Here is a 17,320-nt window from a genome sequence, read left to right as displayed (position 1 = left end):
ACCAATACATAGAGCTGACCTCAAGTACGTCACCTGGAAGGTGGCTCTTCTTGCCTTGACGTTGTCGCGTCGAGTAAGTGACATTCATGCATTTACCATCAAACCACCATTTCTACAGTTTCAATCGGATTGTGTGTTGTTACGATTTAACCCTACCTTTCTTCCGAAAGTACCTTCAGATTTCCACATTAACGAACCTGTTATTCTGAAGTCTTTCTTTGCCAACCCGCAGTCCTGCGGAACAACGCTTGCACTCCTTGGACATTAAGCGGTGCTTGAAGTTCTACATCAGCAGAACGGCCCAGTTCCGCAAATCTGACCAGCTTTTCGTAGCTTATGGGCGTTTTCTCAAGGGACGTCCTGTTACTACACCTACGATAGCCCGCTGGGTGTCTTCGGCTATTGCTTTCTGCCATCAACAGGCAGGTAAACCGTTGCAAACTTCGGTGAGGGCCCATTCTACAAGATCCATGGCGTCCTCTACTGCACTATTTGCCGGTGTCCCGCTGCATCAGATCTGCAGAGCAGCCACGTGGTCCAGCAGGCACACGTTCACGAAACACTACTGTCTGGGTGCCATGAATGAAGGTGATACCGCAGTAGGACAAGCTGTGCTTCGTAATCTTTTTCAATAAGGTGAGCCTCTGTTCTACCCTCCTCCTATCAGTTTCCAAATGCTTATTGACTGTTATATATATATAGATATGTATATGTGCCTCATACACATACATTTTCAGTCTTTTGTTATGCATTGTGATTATGGAAACTTTCCGTGGTACGGACTGCTATCTATTCTATATTCAAGCATGTTAATCTATGAAAGACACCCCAATACTGGAGAAGAACAATTGTTACTTACCTGTCAACAGGTGGTTCTCCAGTATTGGTGTCTTTCATAGATTCACATGCGACCCTCCCTCCTCCCCTCAGAGGCTCTCTTCTCCTCATAGACTCTTTGGTCACTCTTGTGCTACGAAAATCTGAGGTGCTGAGCTCTGAGGAGAAGGTTCTAGAGGGCTGCTGTCGCCTGATTGGCCGCAGTTTGGACTAACATAATAGCAAGGATAGGCTGCATATGGTCTTTTCCTTCCCCATGCATTCCTATGTAGAATTTTGGGTAGGCAGTTTATGCCTTTTCTAATACATATTTCAGGTGTTTTCTTATGATTTTATTATATATATATATATATATATATATATATATATATATATATATATATATATATATATGTATATATATATATGTATGTTTTTATATATATATATATATATATTTAGCATTTTATTGCTATTTTATTTACCGTGGGACTCCCACTCCGACGACGGGGAATATTCAAGCATGTGAATCTATGAAAGACACCAATACTGGAGAACCACCTGTTTACAGGTAAGTAACAATTGTTCATATATATATATATATAAAACAGCCAGCCAGGGCAAAAATCTGGATCCCAAAGGATACAATGAGTCACAAAGAAATAAAATATCCAAGAAAGAAGTGACTCAAACAGATAGATTCACCAAAGAACAAAAATATATATCACATAAGTAATGCTTGTTGAGCGACATGTAAGATGCTGACTTATTGCATAGGTCCTTCTGGTTACATAACTAGTAACTGATGATGTTTGTAAAAGGTATTCACACGTGATGCACCTTTTAGAGTCACAGCAAGGAACCCCTGCATCTGTTACAGCTTGCTTGAGTTCAGCTCTCACATTAAGAGATCGTAAATTTGGAGCTCTGCGGTAAGCAATGACTGGCGGTTTTGGAAAAACCTTTTGCAATTTTTCACAAGTGGACAGTAAGGGAAATGTTTTTTGCATTATATTTCTGTAGTTGGGAGCTGATGGATGATAGTCAACTACAAATGGAGTTCTGTCACTTTTGTTTCTGGCGTTGGTATTCCAAATAAGTGCTTCTCTGGGTAACTGCAAAGATTTGTCAATTTGTTGCTGTATGATATGCAGAGGATAGCCTCGCCTTCTAAATAATGTAGCAAGCTCCTGTAGATGGTCTTTACAGGTTTCCTCATTGCTGCAGATGCGTCTTATTCTGAGTGCTTGGCTGTAGATGATGCTCAGTTTAGTGTGATGAGGGTGACATGAAGTCCAGTTTAGATACAAATGAGCATCTGTAGGCTTGTGGTACAGATCAGTTGTAATTTTGTGTTCATGAATGGTGACTAGCACATCCAGAAAAGGGAGATGATGCTTCTGTTTGGTATTGGTGCTGGTAAATTTGATGGTAGGATGGATATTGTTGATATTAGCTGTAAATTGTTCCAATGTTCTACTTCCTGCATTCCATATTATAAATATGTCATCAATGTATCGTAGCCATACCAGTGGTTTGATGCTAGAAGTAGCAAGTATACTGTTCTCTAGTTTGCCCATGAAGATATTTGCATAGGATGGAGCCATCAGAGTGCAAATGGAAGTCAAAAACAGTGAATGACCTCAGTCACGATTCAGGAACCACAAATCATAATTAATAAGAAACCAGACCATCCTGTAGCCAATCCATTTTAACCTTCAAGACCTGGCTGTTCGAGCAATAGTGAGAACTTAACTATAACGTCCCTGTAACATTTGTTTTTTTCCAGTAAATTTCTGTTTTTTAGTAAGCACTTTAATATAACCAGCAGCGGTGTTTTTTTTTTTTTTCTAGATTCCAGGATTTAAACCGGGGAATGCACTGAGACTCTATGGTTTTCGCGAATTTCACGAGTGGCCAGAAAATTGTTTTTTCACATATCTGACCTCAGTATAAATGCTCAGACATCTTCTATAACATGTTCAAGACATTCGGAAACCTCTCACCTGACCCCTTGATTCAATTTGCAAGCACATTTTTCCCAGGGACAGTTTCCCTGACAAACAAAATGGGGGCTGCAACTTTTCTGTGAAGATGTGGCCTACCAATAATGAGTTTGCTAGTCCGCGTGAATCAGCGGATTACCCACAGGTAGCTCAGCAAGTAATTCGTGTTCCGAGATATACAAATTGATTTTCCAGTTAATGGATTTGCACTAAATCACAAAAAGCACGACCTGCATACCAACATCTAGCTTCCTGACGATATTTAGTGTAATTCCGTCCAGCGGTTCGGGCTGTAGCCTTGTTCAAAGGTCCTATGTGAATTAACATAGAGAAAATGTGTTTTGTGAACACCCTTTTTTCTCGGCCCCCACTTGACTAACCACCCTGAAACTTTCTAAACCACGTATGAAGTGCCAGATAAATTAATTTGAAAAATTGAATGGATATTCTTCAAGCGGCGCCAAAGATATAGACACCTGAAAATGGCCTTTGTAATGGAAACGTTGTCCTAACTAGAACTACCTACTGGCGACTACCAGTAGGTAATGTGTATGTATAGATATAGATCTATATCTATCCAAGCAGTGCTGCTGGACTTTGGAGAAAACACCTATTTCAAGATAAATTGCATAATTTCTCCTAGTAGCAAAAGGGTCTTAAGTGGTGTCCCGTCTTGTACCAAAACCTGCATCAGCCATTCTATCTCTCCTTTGTATTACCTTCCTGCTTCACTAATGATACAGACAGTACTTGTTCGTGCTTTATTGGTATTAGTTTAACTAGAGCTTAGATCCACTGTGACACTGCTACTATAATGTGCCTCTGGTTTGGCTTGCAGACGTTTATCAGTAATTTCAACTGATGGTCTTTCCCCACTTCTTGTGTATATGAAAGTGGTGTAAACTGGGAAGTCTAGAATGTGATTCCTATTCTATAATACCTGCCTACTATACAGAATACTATAACTGTTCTTCTGTCTTTATTTCTCAGGTTGCAGCCAAAACATTGCCTTTCTATAAGGACTATTTCAACGTTCCATACCCACTACCTAAGATTGATCTGATTGCAATTGCAGACTTTGCAGCTGGTAAAGTAATTTTGTTTTTTGAATTTGTAATGTTTGAAAATCTGTTTTAATGTTTGTTTCCTTAACAAAATTTATATTTTATTTTACAAGGAGCCATGGAGAACTGGGGCCTCGTAACATACAGGTAGGTTGCTTGCAATGCCTCCTTTTAATTTTACAGATTCAAAGATGATCAGATTGTTTTCATTACATTTGTCATTGCATGCATCATATCACATTTTATGTGTTAAGTATGAACTGGTTTACAGTAGAACATCTTATCTTTCTTTCAAACGTCTACATTGTATTGGGCTGCTTTTCTCCAACATGAAAGCAGTTCTCAAAGATCCTCTTGACCACTTCATAAATCAAGCTCTGTTTTGACTTCCATTAAAACTTTGAACCTCTGGAACACATGTTTTCTACTTGCATTCCAAACCCGGAAGTTAATGTTTTAGTCTTACTCTGATACAAAGCCAAAACACTTAAATTTTAAATCAAAGTAATTATCTATAACTAGATGCTTCAGTGCGGTCTTAACTAATGTCAGAATCCCCTGATTGTACTGCCCTAACACAGAAGACTTACTGAGATATCATCCCATTGGAGCTTTATATTTTGATTGTAACTTTGAGAATTAAACTGTAAGCAAGCCGGATCCAGTCTTCAAAAACCTTGGCTCAATGTGTCTGTTCCAGAAGCATAATTTGTGGTCCTGCACAGTTGTGGAGTAATTTTACCCATCCTTGTCTAGCAAATTGACCTCTGACCCATCTACACTTCTAGGCATGATTTGTGGGCAGACTGAAGCCCATTGACGGTATCCCTTGCTGCTGCAAAGCAGCACAAAAGTATGTTTTGTGGAAGCACACTACTGCCTTTTCCAACTCAAACTTTCTGATGGATATATCTGCCTGTGGATTACTCCCCTTTTGAATTACCCCTTGCGCAGCATTCCACGGAAACTTTTCTCCATAGCTCTCCCACATCGACGAGGACGTCACAATGGAACGACTTCACATGCGACTCAGCATGACTTCATCAAAGCCATAAGAAGACCTCGTTGGTGTGCTGACGTCAGTTCCCTTTTTTCCTCGCCATTGACGCGTAACTGTTTTCCAGGGCTCTCCATTTCTGAGAGTTTCATTGTTACAGGTTCTCCTGATATTGTATCAGTGCAATGGCTGTTCAGAAGAAATCTGGTTTCAAGCCTTGTAGTGAATGGGGTCATATGTCTATCACTGACCCCCATGATGATTATCTTTGGTGCCTTTCATTGGCCCAGGGCTTTGAGGGGTGTTCCTCATGCTGACGCATGAATCCTAAGGCCCTCAAAGAGAGGGAGGCCAAGTTGATCATGGCCAGGGCGAAAAAGCAGAAGACGGGTTGAAGTAGGACAAGATCGAAGTCAGTTACCGACTCTGCACACCTCGATGTCCTCGAGGAAGCACAAGAAGATACAGCATCATGGTTCCAGGCGTCGCTAGTCGAAGGATCAATCTCCGAAGTCGGGGTCCCCGGTACTTCGGCATCACAGAAAAGATGAAGTATCACCCTCCCCTTCTCCTCAGGTGACTCCGGCACACTCTCCAGTTCCAAAAGGTTCTCTGATGCCCAGGGAAGCGACGCCTTCACCTCTGACCACTCCAGCTCCAGTGTAATCGGCGCCGCAACCGGAGCCAGAATTACAGCCTCCTCAAGCTGTCCCTGAACAGGTGGTACTGGATCCGTACCCAGCCTTTCCGGCTCCAGGTACAGATCCTTCGCATTTCTTGAATGCGATGTTTGGCATGTTTGCCAGGGCGGCTAACTACTAGTTCACATGCGCGGATTAAAGATGGCCGCGAAGTGTAAAGCTCTCTTGAATGTCCCCGCCCCGCATCTATCGTGGTTGAAGATCCACACCTTTCAACGACGGCCCCGCGTGTCGTAAAGGCAGCTGTTCCCGGCCCACCCACTCCAGTTCGTCCTGCTGCAAGGACGGACAGAACTAACGCCCCCGGATGGTTGCGGCCTGTCAGATGGCTGCACGCCGGAACCCACAGTGGCTGGCGGCGCCTTAGGAGGGGTCCGGCTGGTCTGTGGATATCGCACGGTGGCGCCGCACCCTTAAGGTGCTGCTGCAATCTCCCCCTCATCAAGCGGAGCGGCGAGTAAGCAGATGTGACCAGCGGCGGTGACTATAGACCTGCGCTATGGAGCTGGTGAGGCGAAGGGGTGCATACTTTGGTACAGGCATACAGCGCGACCACCGTGAGTTTCCTAATGGCGGCGCGCTACTGGCAATAGCAGTCATTCCCCGGCTGCCTCATCAGTGCTGACTGCTTTCTCACTCCCGGGTCGGCTGCGGCTGTGCGGTCCCTATCCCTGGCTCACCGGTGGCTGTTGGTGTCTCCCCCCCAGAGGTCCAGGGGGAGTCGAGAGGAGATTGGTGACCCTCTGTGCCTCACCCTAGTTCCAAGACTTCACAAATCCGGGAGAGCAGTGAAGTCTCTCCCAGAGGGTCCCAGAGGAGCTTGCTGCTGGGCATATTGACACATAGCTCCCTTGAAGCTACTGTATACCTGGACGATCGGTCCCAGTTGTTGCCGCTGCGAATTTATTTGTGGAACCCTTCTCCCTGGTTTGAGCCAGTACTGATGTGGGGTTGTCTAGTGCTTGAGCATCGCAACTGGTGTCCTGGCTGGTGGACTCCGCTGTGGTGCACTGTGGAAATCGGTGTTTCTGCCTGCCCTGAGTACCCCCGACCGGTTGTGACACTACAATGGAGCGCTCTAAAGGCTCCGGGTCCTGTGGTACTAAACCAGTTCAGACCAACAAATTGGACCGTTATACGATTTCCGGGGATGCGCAGCAGAGCTGGCTGTCCAGAGATGCCACTCAGGGGAGCCTGGGGGAAGAGGAACAGGAACTTTCACTTAAGGACGTTATGGAGGCTATTACTGGAGTAAAAACCTAGTTAGAGCACAAGATGGATATTATGGCAATTGATATCAACCTTATTAGAGCCGATCTGGGGAAGCTCAATGAAAAAGTCAAACAGGTGGAAATAACGACCTCTAGTCTTGTTGGAGATGTCACGCAATTGCAGAGGGAGGTCCGCGAGCTCCAGGACTCTCGCAAGCTCTTGGACCTTAAGTTGGATGACTACGAAGGCCATCTTCGTGGCAATAATCTCCGCATTTTGGGTGTTCCGGAGCAATCGGAGGGGCAATCCCCTGACCTGTTTGTTGAAGACCTTATTCTTAAACAGTTGCAACCCAAAGGCCTCAGTAAGTTCTTTATCGAACCAGCTCACAGGGTCCCGGGCGGCTGTCCCAAGCCGTGCGCTTCCCCGCGGTTCATGCTGGCTCAGGTCTTGAATTTTCGTGACAGAGCTGTTATTCTCCAGAACTCTAGAGCAGGGGCTCCACTTCGTTACGAAAATGCTGACATTTCCTTCTTTCCGGACTTCACACAGAGTGCAGAGGCAAACATGGTCATTCCTTTCAGTTAAGCGCGACCTTAGAGAGAGGGCCCTGAAATACTCAATGGTGTTCCCGGCGCGCCTCAGTGTTGAGGCAGAGGGGAGAGCGTGGTTCTTTGACCAACCTGAAGCAGTGGCTGAATGGATCGAATACCGTGGAATGAAGAGCCTGAGGGATCGCGGTGCTGGGGAGAATGCGGACAACCGACCTGCCTGAGATAAGAGACTTGGGGACTGCAGCCTTTTGAACTGAGTGGTGGGACCGAGTTGTGGAGTGGACCTGGGGGGGAATGGGGGTATTGTTTTTTGCTTGCTGGGGCTTGGGGAAACGTATGGCCTTGAGTTATTTGTCTTTTAGGGGCGCTTTATTCGACATGTATAGGGGTGGGGACACGGAGCACACTATTTTCCCCTTTCTTCTTTTTTGAATCTTTTCTAGGGCGACCGGCACGCTGCAAGTTTTTTGATGGGCAGTTATAGGCCCAGAGTGCAGGGCAGCGGGGTGGGGGGTCGTTGGGTTGGGGTGTTTGGTTATGTTTTCATTGGTTTCATTATATCAGCAACGTCTATTGTGAATCTGGTGGGGGATGTGAACACACACATTGCACTCTCCCTAAGGGAGGTGAGGAGTATTCGCAACTGGTCTTGCTGCAAGTGGGAACGGTGGGATTAAACTGTTGAGTTGCAATGTCGATGGGTTGGGAGAACAGATAAAGCGCAGTGTGGTCCCCCAATACCTCAAGCGACATGCCCCTGATTTTATGCTTCAGTAAACACTCATTATTGGAAATGCTTGCAAGGCTTTACATCGGGGAGGTTACGTATTACTGACTCATGCAGGATTTACCTCTAGTATGCGAGGGGTGGGTGTCATGGTGAAGAAATCATTTCCCCTTGTGGTTAATAAAACCTGGATAGATGAGCAAGGACGATACGCTGGGGTCTCAGGAGTATGGGAGGGTCAGTCCATTACGTTGTTGTCGGTCTATGTGCCACCGGGACTACAGGCCACTACCTTTAGCGATCTGGGGGCGCTTTTGTTGACCATCCCGGAGGGTTTGTTAATGCTAGGAGGAGATCTGAACTCCGTAGTCTTGGGAATGCTGGACCGCCACCCTCCCCAGGTGGTAGGTTCTGCGTCCTGCTGCCTCATCGATTTCCTTGATACTATAGGATTGGTAGATAGTTGGCGATTCTATCACTGGAACACAGTGCAACACTCCTTCCACTCATGTGCACATGGGAGCCTATCGCTCATAGACTACTTCCTTGCCCCCGCGTCCCAAATTGCTTACATTCAGGAAGTAAAGCATCTGGCAAGAGGCATGTCTGACCATTCACCGGTTTGGCTGCATACGGTCCCCTGCTATAGACAGGTGGGACGGGTGGCCCCCATAAACCCGTGGTATTTCGGAAATCCTAAAATTCGCAAGGAACTCTTCGTGGCAATTGGTAACTACTTTGCTGAAAATGAAGAGTCTGTGGAATCCCTGCAGACCCTGTGGGAAGCCTTCAAAACTGTGATACGGGGCCAGGCCCTTTCTTTGATTTCGGGGACGAAGAAAGAACGTCGTAGATAAATGGAGGCCATTGAGGCGTAGATTAGTCACCTGGCGGACCTGACTTCGGGCACCATGACCGATTACCCTCACCATCTCGCTCTGAAGCAGCAGGAGTTTAGAGGTTTAGCTCCTGACCAAGCAAGAGCTCTGGGGAGGGCGACACAGGGGCGGCTGTACGAGGTGGGAGACGAGGCAGGGAAACTGCTTGCTTGGTTGCACAAGGAATGGGCCAACAGACTGGTACCAGCGCTTAATGGGATGGGGGGTGAGACCCTTACAGCTCCCCAAGAAATTGTGGCCAGATTTGCGGCCCATTTTGGCGTTGTCTACACCTCGGTAACCTCTTACTCGGTGGAGGACTCTCGCCAGATGCTGACTGACATAACATTGCCCAAGCTGTCGGTCACTGACAGCAAATTCTTCGATAGTGCCATCTCCACTGATGAAGTGGCGACGGCCATTAGATCCCTCAAACCCTGTAAAGCTAATGGCCCTAATGGGTTTCCGATTGAGCTCTATAAACTCAAACCAGACAGATTGGCCCCTTATCGCAAGATAATGTTTCAGGATGCCAGAGACAGTGGGTGCCTACCTAAAGACCGAAAGACGGAAACCATAATCACCATTCACAAGGAAGGGAAGCCCAAAGAGGACTGTGGTTCGTACCGACCGCTCTCCCTCCTCAACGCAGTCCTGGCTAAGCTACTGGCCAACCAACTTATTATGGTGATTGAGGCACTGGTCCATCCGGACCAATCGGGCTTTATTCTGCATCGGAATACGGCACTTAATCTTCTGTGCTCGGTGTCCTGGGTATAGCAGCCTCCATCCTTGAACCAGCTAGTATAGTCTCTCGCGATGCCACTATGGCATTCGACACCATTGAATGGCCGTTTCTCTGGGCGGTGCTAGAGAAGATGGGGTTCGGTCCGGAGTATATCCATTGGGTGCAATTATTATATTCTCGGCCTCTTGCCCAAGTAGTAGTCAATAATAAAAAATCAGCTACCTTTGAATTGAGTTGAGGGACCCGGCAGGGATGTCCTTTGTCCCACCTCCTGTTTGCTCTAGCCCTGGAGCCATTGGCAGCTTGGATCCATAGGGACCCAACTATCCGGGGGATGCGCTGGACGCCGGAGTGGGAGGTGTGAGAAGTTGGCCTGATATATGATGCTCACTAGTTCTAGTGATCACCTTGTATCAGTCCAAACAACCCTTATGGTGATTGGTTGTAAGTCAACCTTATAGACCAGCTATCCTAATGGTAGCATGGACAAAGCAGTCTTAGGCTAAACTCTTTTGGCATGTGAAGCCAGCTGTTTTACCACAATATAACCCCTTGAATACCAGATGAAAGGACACCACACAGGTTGTTATGAAAATAAACAGTATATTTATTAATAACAACACCTCTGAACTCTTTGAGGTCAGAGGGCTAAGCACATGACAATCTCTTACGAAAAATACGACAAGTTGCACAAAATTACAATGGTGCCCTAGGGGCACGACAAACCATATACTAAGTAAGTGGAATGTGAAAGTCGATAAAAGGAATGGAGCTGTCCAGAGGCTGTAGGATCGATGGGACCACGCTACACTAACTTCAGGTAAGTAATAGGAGGCCCACGGAACGCGTGTGCAGAGTGTGAACTCACACGCGAGATGCGTAACAACGTCTATGGACAGTACAGTTCAAGTAAAAGGTAAGTACGGACAATCCTGACTAGTTAGGACAAAAACGACTGTGGAATGGGACACTAGGACAGTTAGACTACCCTTGAGCACCGAAATGCTCTCGTTACCTCACCCACGGGCTGCGGGTGCATAGGTGCCAAAGTGTGTCGGGTTCTCGCGTTGAAGTCAATGGAGCCTGAAAGAAAAGATGCTGCAGGCGACCAGGAGGAAGATGTCCGGTGCGATCCAAGGGTGGATCGGTGAAGAAGAGGACCTGAAAGCAGAGGGGACAGTGTTCAAAGTCACTAGCCAGTGACCGGTGTGAAACCAGGAAGGAACCAGTTGCTGTCGTCGCGATCAGGTGAAGAGTGGACGTTTGACTCTGCAGCCACGTGGACCAGGAGGTGTCTTCGACGACCAGGATGGAGGCACGAGCTGTCCCACGCAGGCTCTCGCTGTCGGCGGTGTCGGATCCGGAATTGGAGTCAACAGGCCTTGGCAAAGGCAACCCACGCGGTGAAGGGAAAAGACGTCTGGTGCGGACTAGGAGAGTCCGGGGTGCCCCTCTTTTGAAAGGGAGCAAGGGCCAGTCTGGAGCAACCAGACCAGCAGCAAAGATTCAAAGGTTCGTCGTCTAGGAGGCCACTAGCCAGCCGGCAAGTGACCAGACAACGTGTCGAGCAGCAAACAAGCAGAAGGGCCCCACGCAGATCTCGTGGATGCTGGAGGGCTGATCTTCGGTGCAGGGGCTGCTCGGGGTTGGGGCTTCTCAGTCCCCAAAGCACTTGGTCGAGTTTACCTCGGGAGTCGTGCTGGAAGCGAAGTGCAGGTTCGTTCAAGATGGCCGGTCCCACGTGTCTCGTCGCACCCACGGGTCTCAGCTTTGCTGTAGATGCAGGTAGAGGTCGGAGAGGTCTGGGAATCCGGGTCTCGTCGGGCTCTGAAGTCTGGATCCTCGAGGGACGACGACAAAGTGAAGCCGCTGGACGCTTGATGGTGCCTGCAGTTGCAGGGTGGACACTCCTTGTCCACAAGGGAGATTCTTCAGTCTTCTGTGGAGCAGAACGTCGAAGGCCAGAGTTTCTTCTTGTTGAATAGTTCAGGATAATCTAATTTGGAATGGGACCAGCTCCTACCTTTATTCTCCTAAAGGGGGCTGTACTACTGACTAGGTCCCTCCCCTGGGTGGGACCAGGAAGGGGGGGTGGTTACACCCCCTATCCTTTGTCCGGTTTCCCGCCAGAGCTGGGGCTGGGATGCCCCAGCAAATGGTTTGAACCGGTGTATGCACAGGGCACCTTGTGTGCCCCAGGCATGTCTCATTCCTTTCAGGCCTCCCTACCTCAATACACAAAATCCTGTCTGGGGTGGTACTAGCACCTCCCAAGGCAAGAAACCCTTTGTCCAGGCCATCCTCACTGGAAGGACTCCCAGCAGCAGGAGGTCAGACTTGTGTCTGTGGTGGCAGCATCCATTTTGTGATGCTGAGGCTCGAGTTAACTTTAACTGGGGTTCACAGTTACATACATGTCTTGTCCCTCTAGAAGGGTGGAATGCTACCCCCGCCACCAGAATTGGCGAGGGGGTAGTATTCCAATTCGTATGACACCTTACTCGACATGTTTTGATAATGTTATACCAGAGTTAGCATTTAACCGCGAGGTTGATAATGCACTCAAGAGTATATGGTATAGCGTTACCATGGAACAGCTATTAGGACTTGGTTCCGCAAGCTGCAAACGGGCTCAGCTCGTGCCAGAGCACCATCTCACATAATTCCAAGCACTCTGCCTTCAGGATTGATAAGGCCTTCCATAGGAGTGACTGATAGGAATATATGTGTCCATTTTAGGGTTAGATATAGGTATACTATATCTACAACAAAGGGTGTTTACACCACCTTACCCCAGCTGTCGTGCAGCCAGTTGTGTCTGATTTAGATGGCCAGCCAGGCGTGGCATAATACATGCTTCAGCCCCTGGTAGGCCCTGGGTACACCTATGCCCTGTGTACAGGGACTGATAAGGTGGCCCAGTACCAATTGGTAAATGCACCAAAAGTACATGCTCGTCAATTTAGAGAGAGAACAGCTAGGCTGTGGGTCTGATTAGCAGGCCCACAGCCAGGGAAAGTCGTAAACCAGTGAAGCAAAAAGCAAAAATCTGGGGTGACCATAGGATTGCAGACCCCACTCTCCTACATAACCCCCCCCCCCAACTTAGGGACATTAAACTAACCTTGACCAGGTGAGTCTTCCTGTTCTAAGTGGAAATACCTGGAGAGACCATCTGCATTGCCATGGTCAGTCCCTGGTCTGTGCTCCACTGTAAAGTCCATCCCCTGTAGGGAAATGGACCACCTAAGAAGTTTGGGGTTTTCACCCTTCATCTGATTTAGCCATAAGAGGGGCTTATTGTCGGTCTGAATCTTGAAGTGAGTTCCAAACAAGTATGGCCTCAACTTCTTCAGGGCCCAAACCACAGCAAAGGCCTCCCTCTCAATAGCTGACCAACGTTTCTCTCTAGGGGTCAGCCTTCTGCTTATAAAAGCAATGGGCTGGTCATGACCTCAATATTCAGTTGAGAAAGAACAGCTCCTACACCCAACTCAGATGCATCTGTTTGGACAATGAAGGTTTTGGAGTTGTCCGGACTCTTGAGAATAGGTGCAGTACACATGGCCTGCTTTAGGTCATCAAATGCCTTCTGACAGCTAACTGTCCACTGAACTTTCTTTGGCATTTTCTTGCTTGTCAAGTCATTAAGTGGTGTCACAATGGACCCATAATTTTTTACAAACTTTCTATAGTAACCAGACAGGCCCAAGAAAGCTCTGACCTGTGTCTGGATGGTTGGAGGAGCCCAGTCCTTTATGGCCTGTATCTTGCTCTCCAATGGTTGAACCTGGCCTCCACCCACAAGGTGGCCCAGGTACACAACCTGACTCTGCCCTATCTGGCACTTAGTAGCCTTGATAGTGAGGCCTGCCTTTTGCAGGGCCTCCAAAACTTTCCTCAGGTGGATCAGGTGATCCTCCCAGGTAGAGCTAAAGACAGCAATATCATCTAGATATGCTGCACAGAAGTCATCCAACCCAGTGAGAACTTGGTTCACCAACCTTTGAAAAGTGGCAGGTGCATTTTTCAAACTAAAGGGCATCACCACAAATTGGTAATGACCTCCTGGGGTAGAAAATGCTGTTTTGGCCTTGGCATCCTCAGCTAACCTGATCTGCCAATAACCAGCTGTTAGGTCAATTGTACTTAAGAAAGTTGCAGAAGCCAACTTGTCTATCCGTTCATCTGCCCTAGCTATTGGATGGGCATCTGTCTTAGTGACAGCATTGAGACCCGTGTAGTCTACACAAAACCTCATCTCTCTTACCATCCTGGGTGTGAGGTTTAGGCACTAGAACTACAGGACTAGCCCAAGGGCTCTCTGAGGGTTCAATGACTCCCAATTCCAACGTCTTTTGGACTTCTTTCTTTATGCAGTCCCTGACGTGGTCAGGTTGCCTGTAGATTTTACTCTTGACAGGCAGACTGTCACCAGTGTCCACCTCATGGGTGCACCAGTTTGTCTGACTGGGGGTCAGTGAAAACATTTGCCTGAAGGATTGAAGAACCTGCTTACAATCCTCTTGTTGATGGGCAGAGAGGCTGTCAGAAAAGACTACCCCATCTACTGACCCATCATCAGGGTTCTGAGTGAGCAGGTCTGGGAGAGGGTCACTCTCTTCCTCCTGCCCCTCATCTGTGGCCATGAGCAAGCCCATGTCCTCCCTGTTGACACATGCTTTGAGCCTATTCACATGAAGCACTCTGTGGGGGCTCCTGGGAGTTCCCATGTCCACCAAGTAGGTGACTTCTCCCTTTTGCTCAATGATGGTATGGAGTCCAGACCATTTGTCTTGGAGAGCTGCTGGGGCCACTGGCTCCAACACCCACACCTTCTGTCCTGCATGATATACAGTTAGGACAGCCTTTTGGTCATGCCAAGCTTTTTGAAGTTCTTGGCTGGCCTCAAGGTTTTTAGATGCCTTCTCCATGTACTCTGCCATCCTGGAGCGGAGACCAAGTACACAGTCCACTATGTCAAGCTTAGGCTTTTTGAGAGGTAACTCCCATCCTTCCTTCACAAGACATAGGGGTCCTCTTACAGGATGCCCAAACAGAAGCTCAAAAGGGCTGTAACCAACCCCCTTCTGTGGGACCTCTCTGTAAGCAAACAGGAGGCAGGGTAAAAGGATATCCCATCTTCGCCTGAGCTTCTCATGTAATCCTTTTATCATCCCTTTGAGGGTCTTGTTGAATCTCTCAACAAGCCCATTGCACTGTGGGTGATAGGGTGTGGTGAATTTATAATTGACACCACATTCCTTCCACATAGCAGTCAAGTATCCTGACATGACGTTTGCAACTCTGTCAGAGACAACCTCCTTAGGAAACCCCACTCTGGAGAAAACTCCAAGTAGGGCCCTGGCCACAACAGGCGCTGTAGTGGTCCTAAGGGGAATAGCTTCTGGATACCTGGTGGCATGATCCACTACCACCAGTATAAATCTGTGCCCAGAGGCTGCTGGGGGTCCATTGGTCCAACAATTTCAATTCCCACTCTTTCAAAGGGAACCCCCACCACAGGTAGTGGTATAAGGGGGGCCTTTGTTGTGCCACCTGATTTGCCACTGGCTTGGCAGGTGACACATGAGCGACAAAACTCTTTTGTGTCTTCAGACATATGAGGCCAGTGAAAGTGTGGGGCAAGCCTGTCCCAAGTCTAGTTCTGGCCTAAGTGACCTGCAAGGGGAATCTCATGGGCTAAGGTGAGAAGGAAACCTCTAAGAGTCAAGGGGATGACCAGCCTCCTGGTAGCACCAGGATTGGGGTCTCTTGCCTCAGAGTATAGGAGTCCATCTTCCCAATATACCTTATGGGCACCTGTAGCATTCCCTGCAGCCTCAGCAGCAGCCTGCTGTCTGAGGGGTTCAAGAGAGGAACAGTCTAACTGTGCCTGTCTCAAGTCTGCCATGGAAGGTCCCCCTGTCCCAAGAAACTCAACCTGTTCAGGCTCAAGCTCTTCTAGGACAGTTCCTTCTGGGGTCTTGGGGTCAGTCTCCTGAGAGAGCTGATCCTCAACCTGAGGCAGGGGGGAAGGGTCAACCTTACCCCTGCTGCTCTTTCTCTTGGGTAGTGTCTGGTCCATTCTTCCAGGATCCAGCACTAGTTCAGCTGGGCATTTCTTGGCCTGTGACCTAGTCACAGCAAGGACATGTGAGGAGACACCTAGCATTTCTACTTGAGTCCTGTACTCCACATCTGACCACAGTGAGGATTCCAAATCATTGCCCAAAAGACAATCTACTGGGAGGTCTGAACTAACTACAATCCTTTTGAGGCCAGTTACCCCTCCCCAGGAGAAATTAACAACTGCCATACTGTGATTGGTAGTGACATTGCTAGCATTGGTCACTAGGTAATCTGAACCTAGCATGATCTGGTCAGGGTCTACAAATGTTGGTGTCACCATGGTGACACTGGCACATGTGTCCCTGTAGGCCTGAGCCATTTTTCCATTGATTAAAGGCGTTTGCCTGTATTTGCCCAGAGCACTAGGACTTACAGTAGGGGTCATATCCATGTCCCCAGTACAAACAAGAACTGCCTGAGTAGGGATTCTAACTAAGTCAGAACCCACCTCAGTTCCCAGGGTTAACCCAACTATAGCCTTGGGAGGTACACTACCACTACTAACTGTACTAGGGGGTGCATGTGTCTTAGGGACAGTACTGGTAGGGGTTTGGCCTTTCTTGGTGCACTCACTAAACCAGTGAGTTTTACTTTTACAGTATTGGCACCATGGTTTCTTAGAACCATAATTCTTCTTCTTTTGGGAAGTTTGGGACCCACCCTCCTTAGGTTGTTGGGGCCCTGTTGAAGACTTCTGGTCATTTTGCTTATTCTCATTACCCTTCTGGTCTGCTTTCTTCTGGCCACCACCCTGGTTCTGGTTCTGCTGCTTGACCCTTGTCCTGACCCATCTGTCTGCCTTCTTTCCCAATTCTTGGGGAGAGGTCAGATCTGAGTCAATCAAGTGCTGATGCAACAACTGGTTCTGACAATTATTTAAGATTTGCTCTCTCATAATTAGATTATACAATCCTGTGTCATCAGTAACTTTACTTCCCTGTAACAAGCCCTCCAGAGCCTTAGTGGCACAATCCACAAAGTCAGTACAATCTTGAGCCTGAGTTTTCTGGGTATCCCTGAACATCAACTTGTACTGTTCAGTGGTTAAGCCAAACCCATCAATCAGAGCAAGTTTCAAGACTTGGTAATCATTAGCATCCTCGTCTCTAACAGTGAGGAGCTTGTTTCTACCTTTACCTTCAAAGGAGAGCCACAATATAGCTGCCCACTGACTCTGGGGTACCTGCTGTACTTTGCAGGCTCTCTCCAAAGCAGTCATCCACTTTTGGATGTCATCCCCTGTCTTATAGGGGGGCACTATTTTACTCGGGTGTCTATTATCAAAACTCCTGTCTCTATCCCTAGGGATAGTGCAGCCAGTGGGGACTACCCCACTTAACTGTTGCTCTCCAGCAAAGGCAAGCTTTTCTTTGGCAAGGGCAAGTTCTTCCCTCTGGATCCTCAGATTAGCCTGTCTCATCCTTGCTTCATGCTCTCTCCTCTGGGGAGAAGTCATTCTCCTCTGAGCAGATGCATGAGAGGGCA

The 17,320-nt window shown here is 47.7% G+C and overlaps 1 protein-coding gene across 1 annotated transcript in view; it reads left to right on the top strand.

Annotated features, from left to right (window-relative positions):
• The window catches only part of NPEPPS (aminopeptidase puromycin sensitive), a 1,244,137-nt gene that overhangs the window by 462,270 nt on the left and 764,547 nt on the right, over positions 1 to 17,320 (top strand). Inside the window, exons 7-8 of the mRNA XM_078645599.1 lie at positions 3,813 to 3,909; positions 4,000 to 4,033. Of these exons, the coding sequence (XP_078501725.1) occupies positions 3,813 to 3,909; positions 4,000 to 4,033 (131 nt within the window). The remainder of the gene's footprint in view (positions 1 to 3,812; positions 3,910 to 3,999; positions 4,034 to 17,320) is intronic.

This window comes from Lissotriton helveticus, chromosome 5_1, assembly GCF_964261635.1.
Source record: "Lissotriton helveticus chromosome 5_1, aLisHel1.1, whole genome shotgun sequence".
NCBI lineage: Eukaryota > Metazoa > Chordata > Amphibia > Caudata > Salamandridae > Lissotriton > Lissotriton helveticus.
The sequence above is the reverse complement of the archived record's forward strand: the minus strand, read 5'-3'. Positions and strand labels throughout refer to the sequence as shown.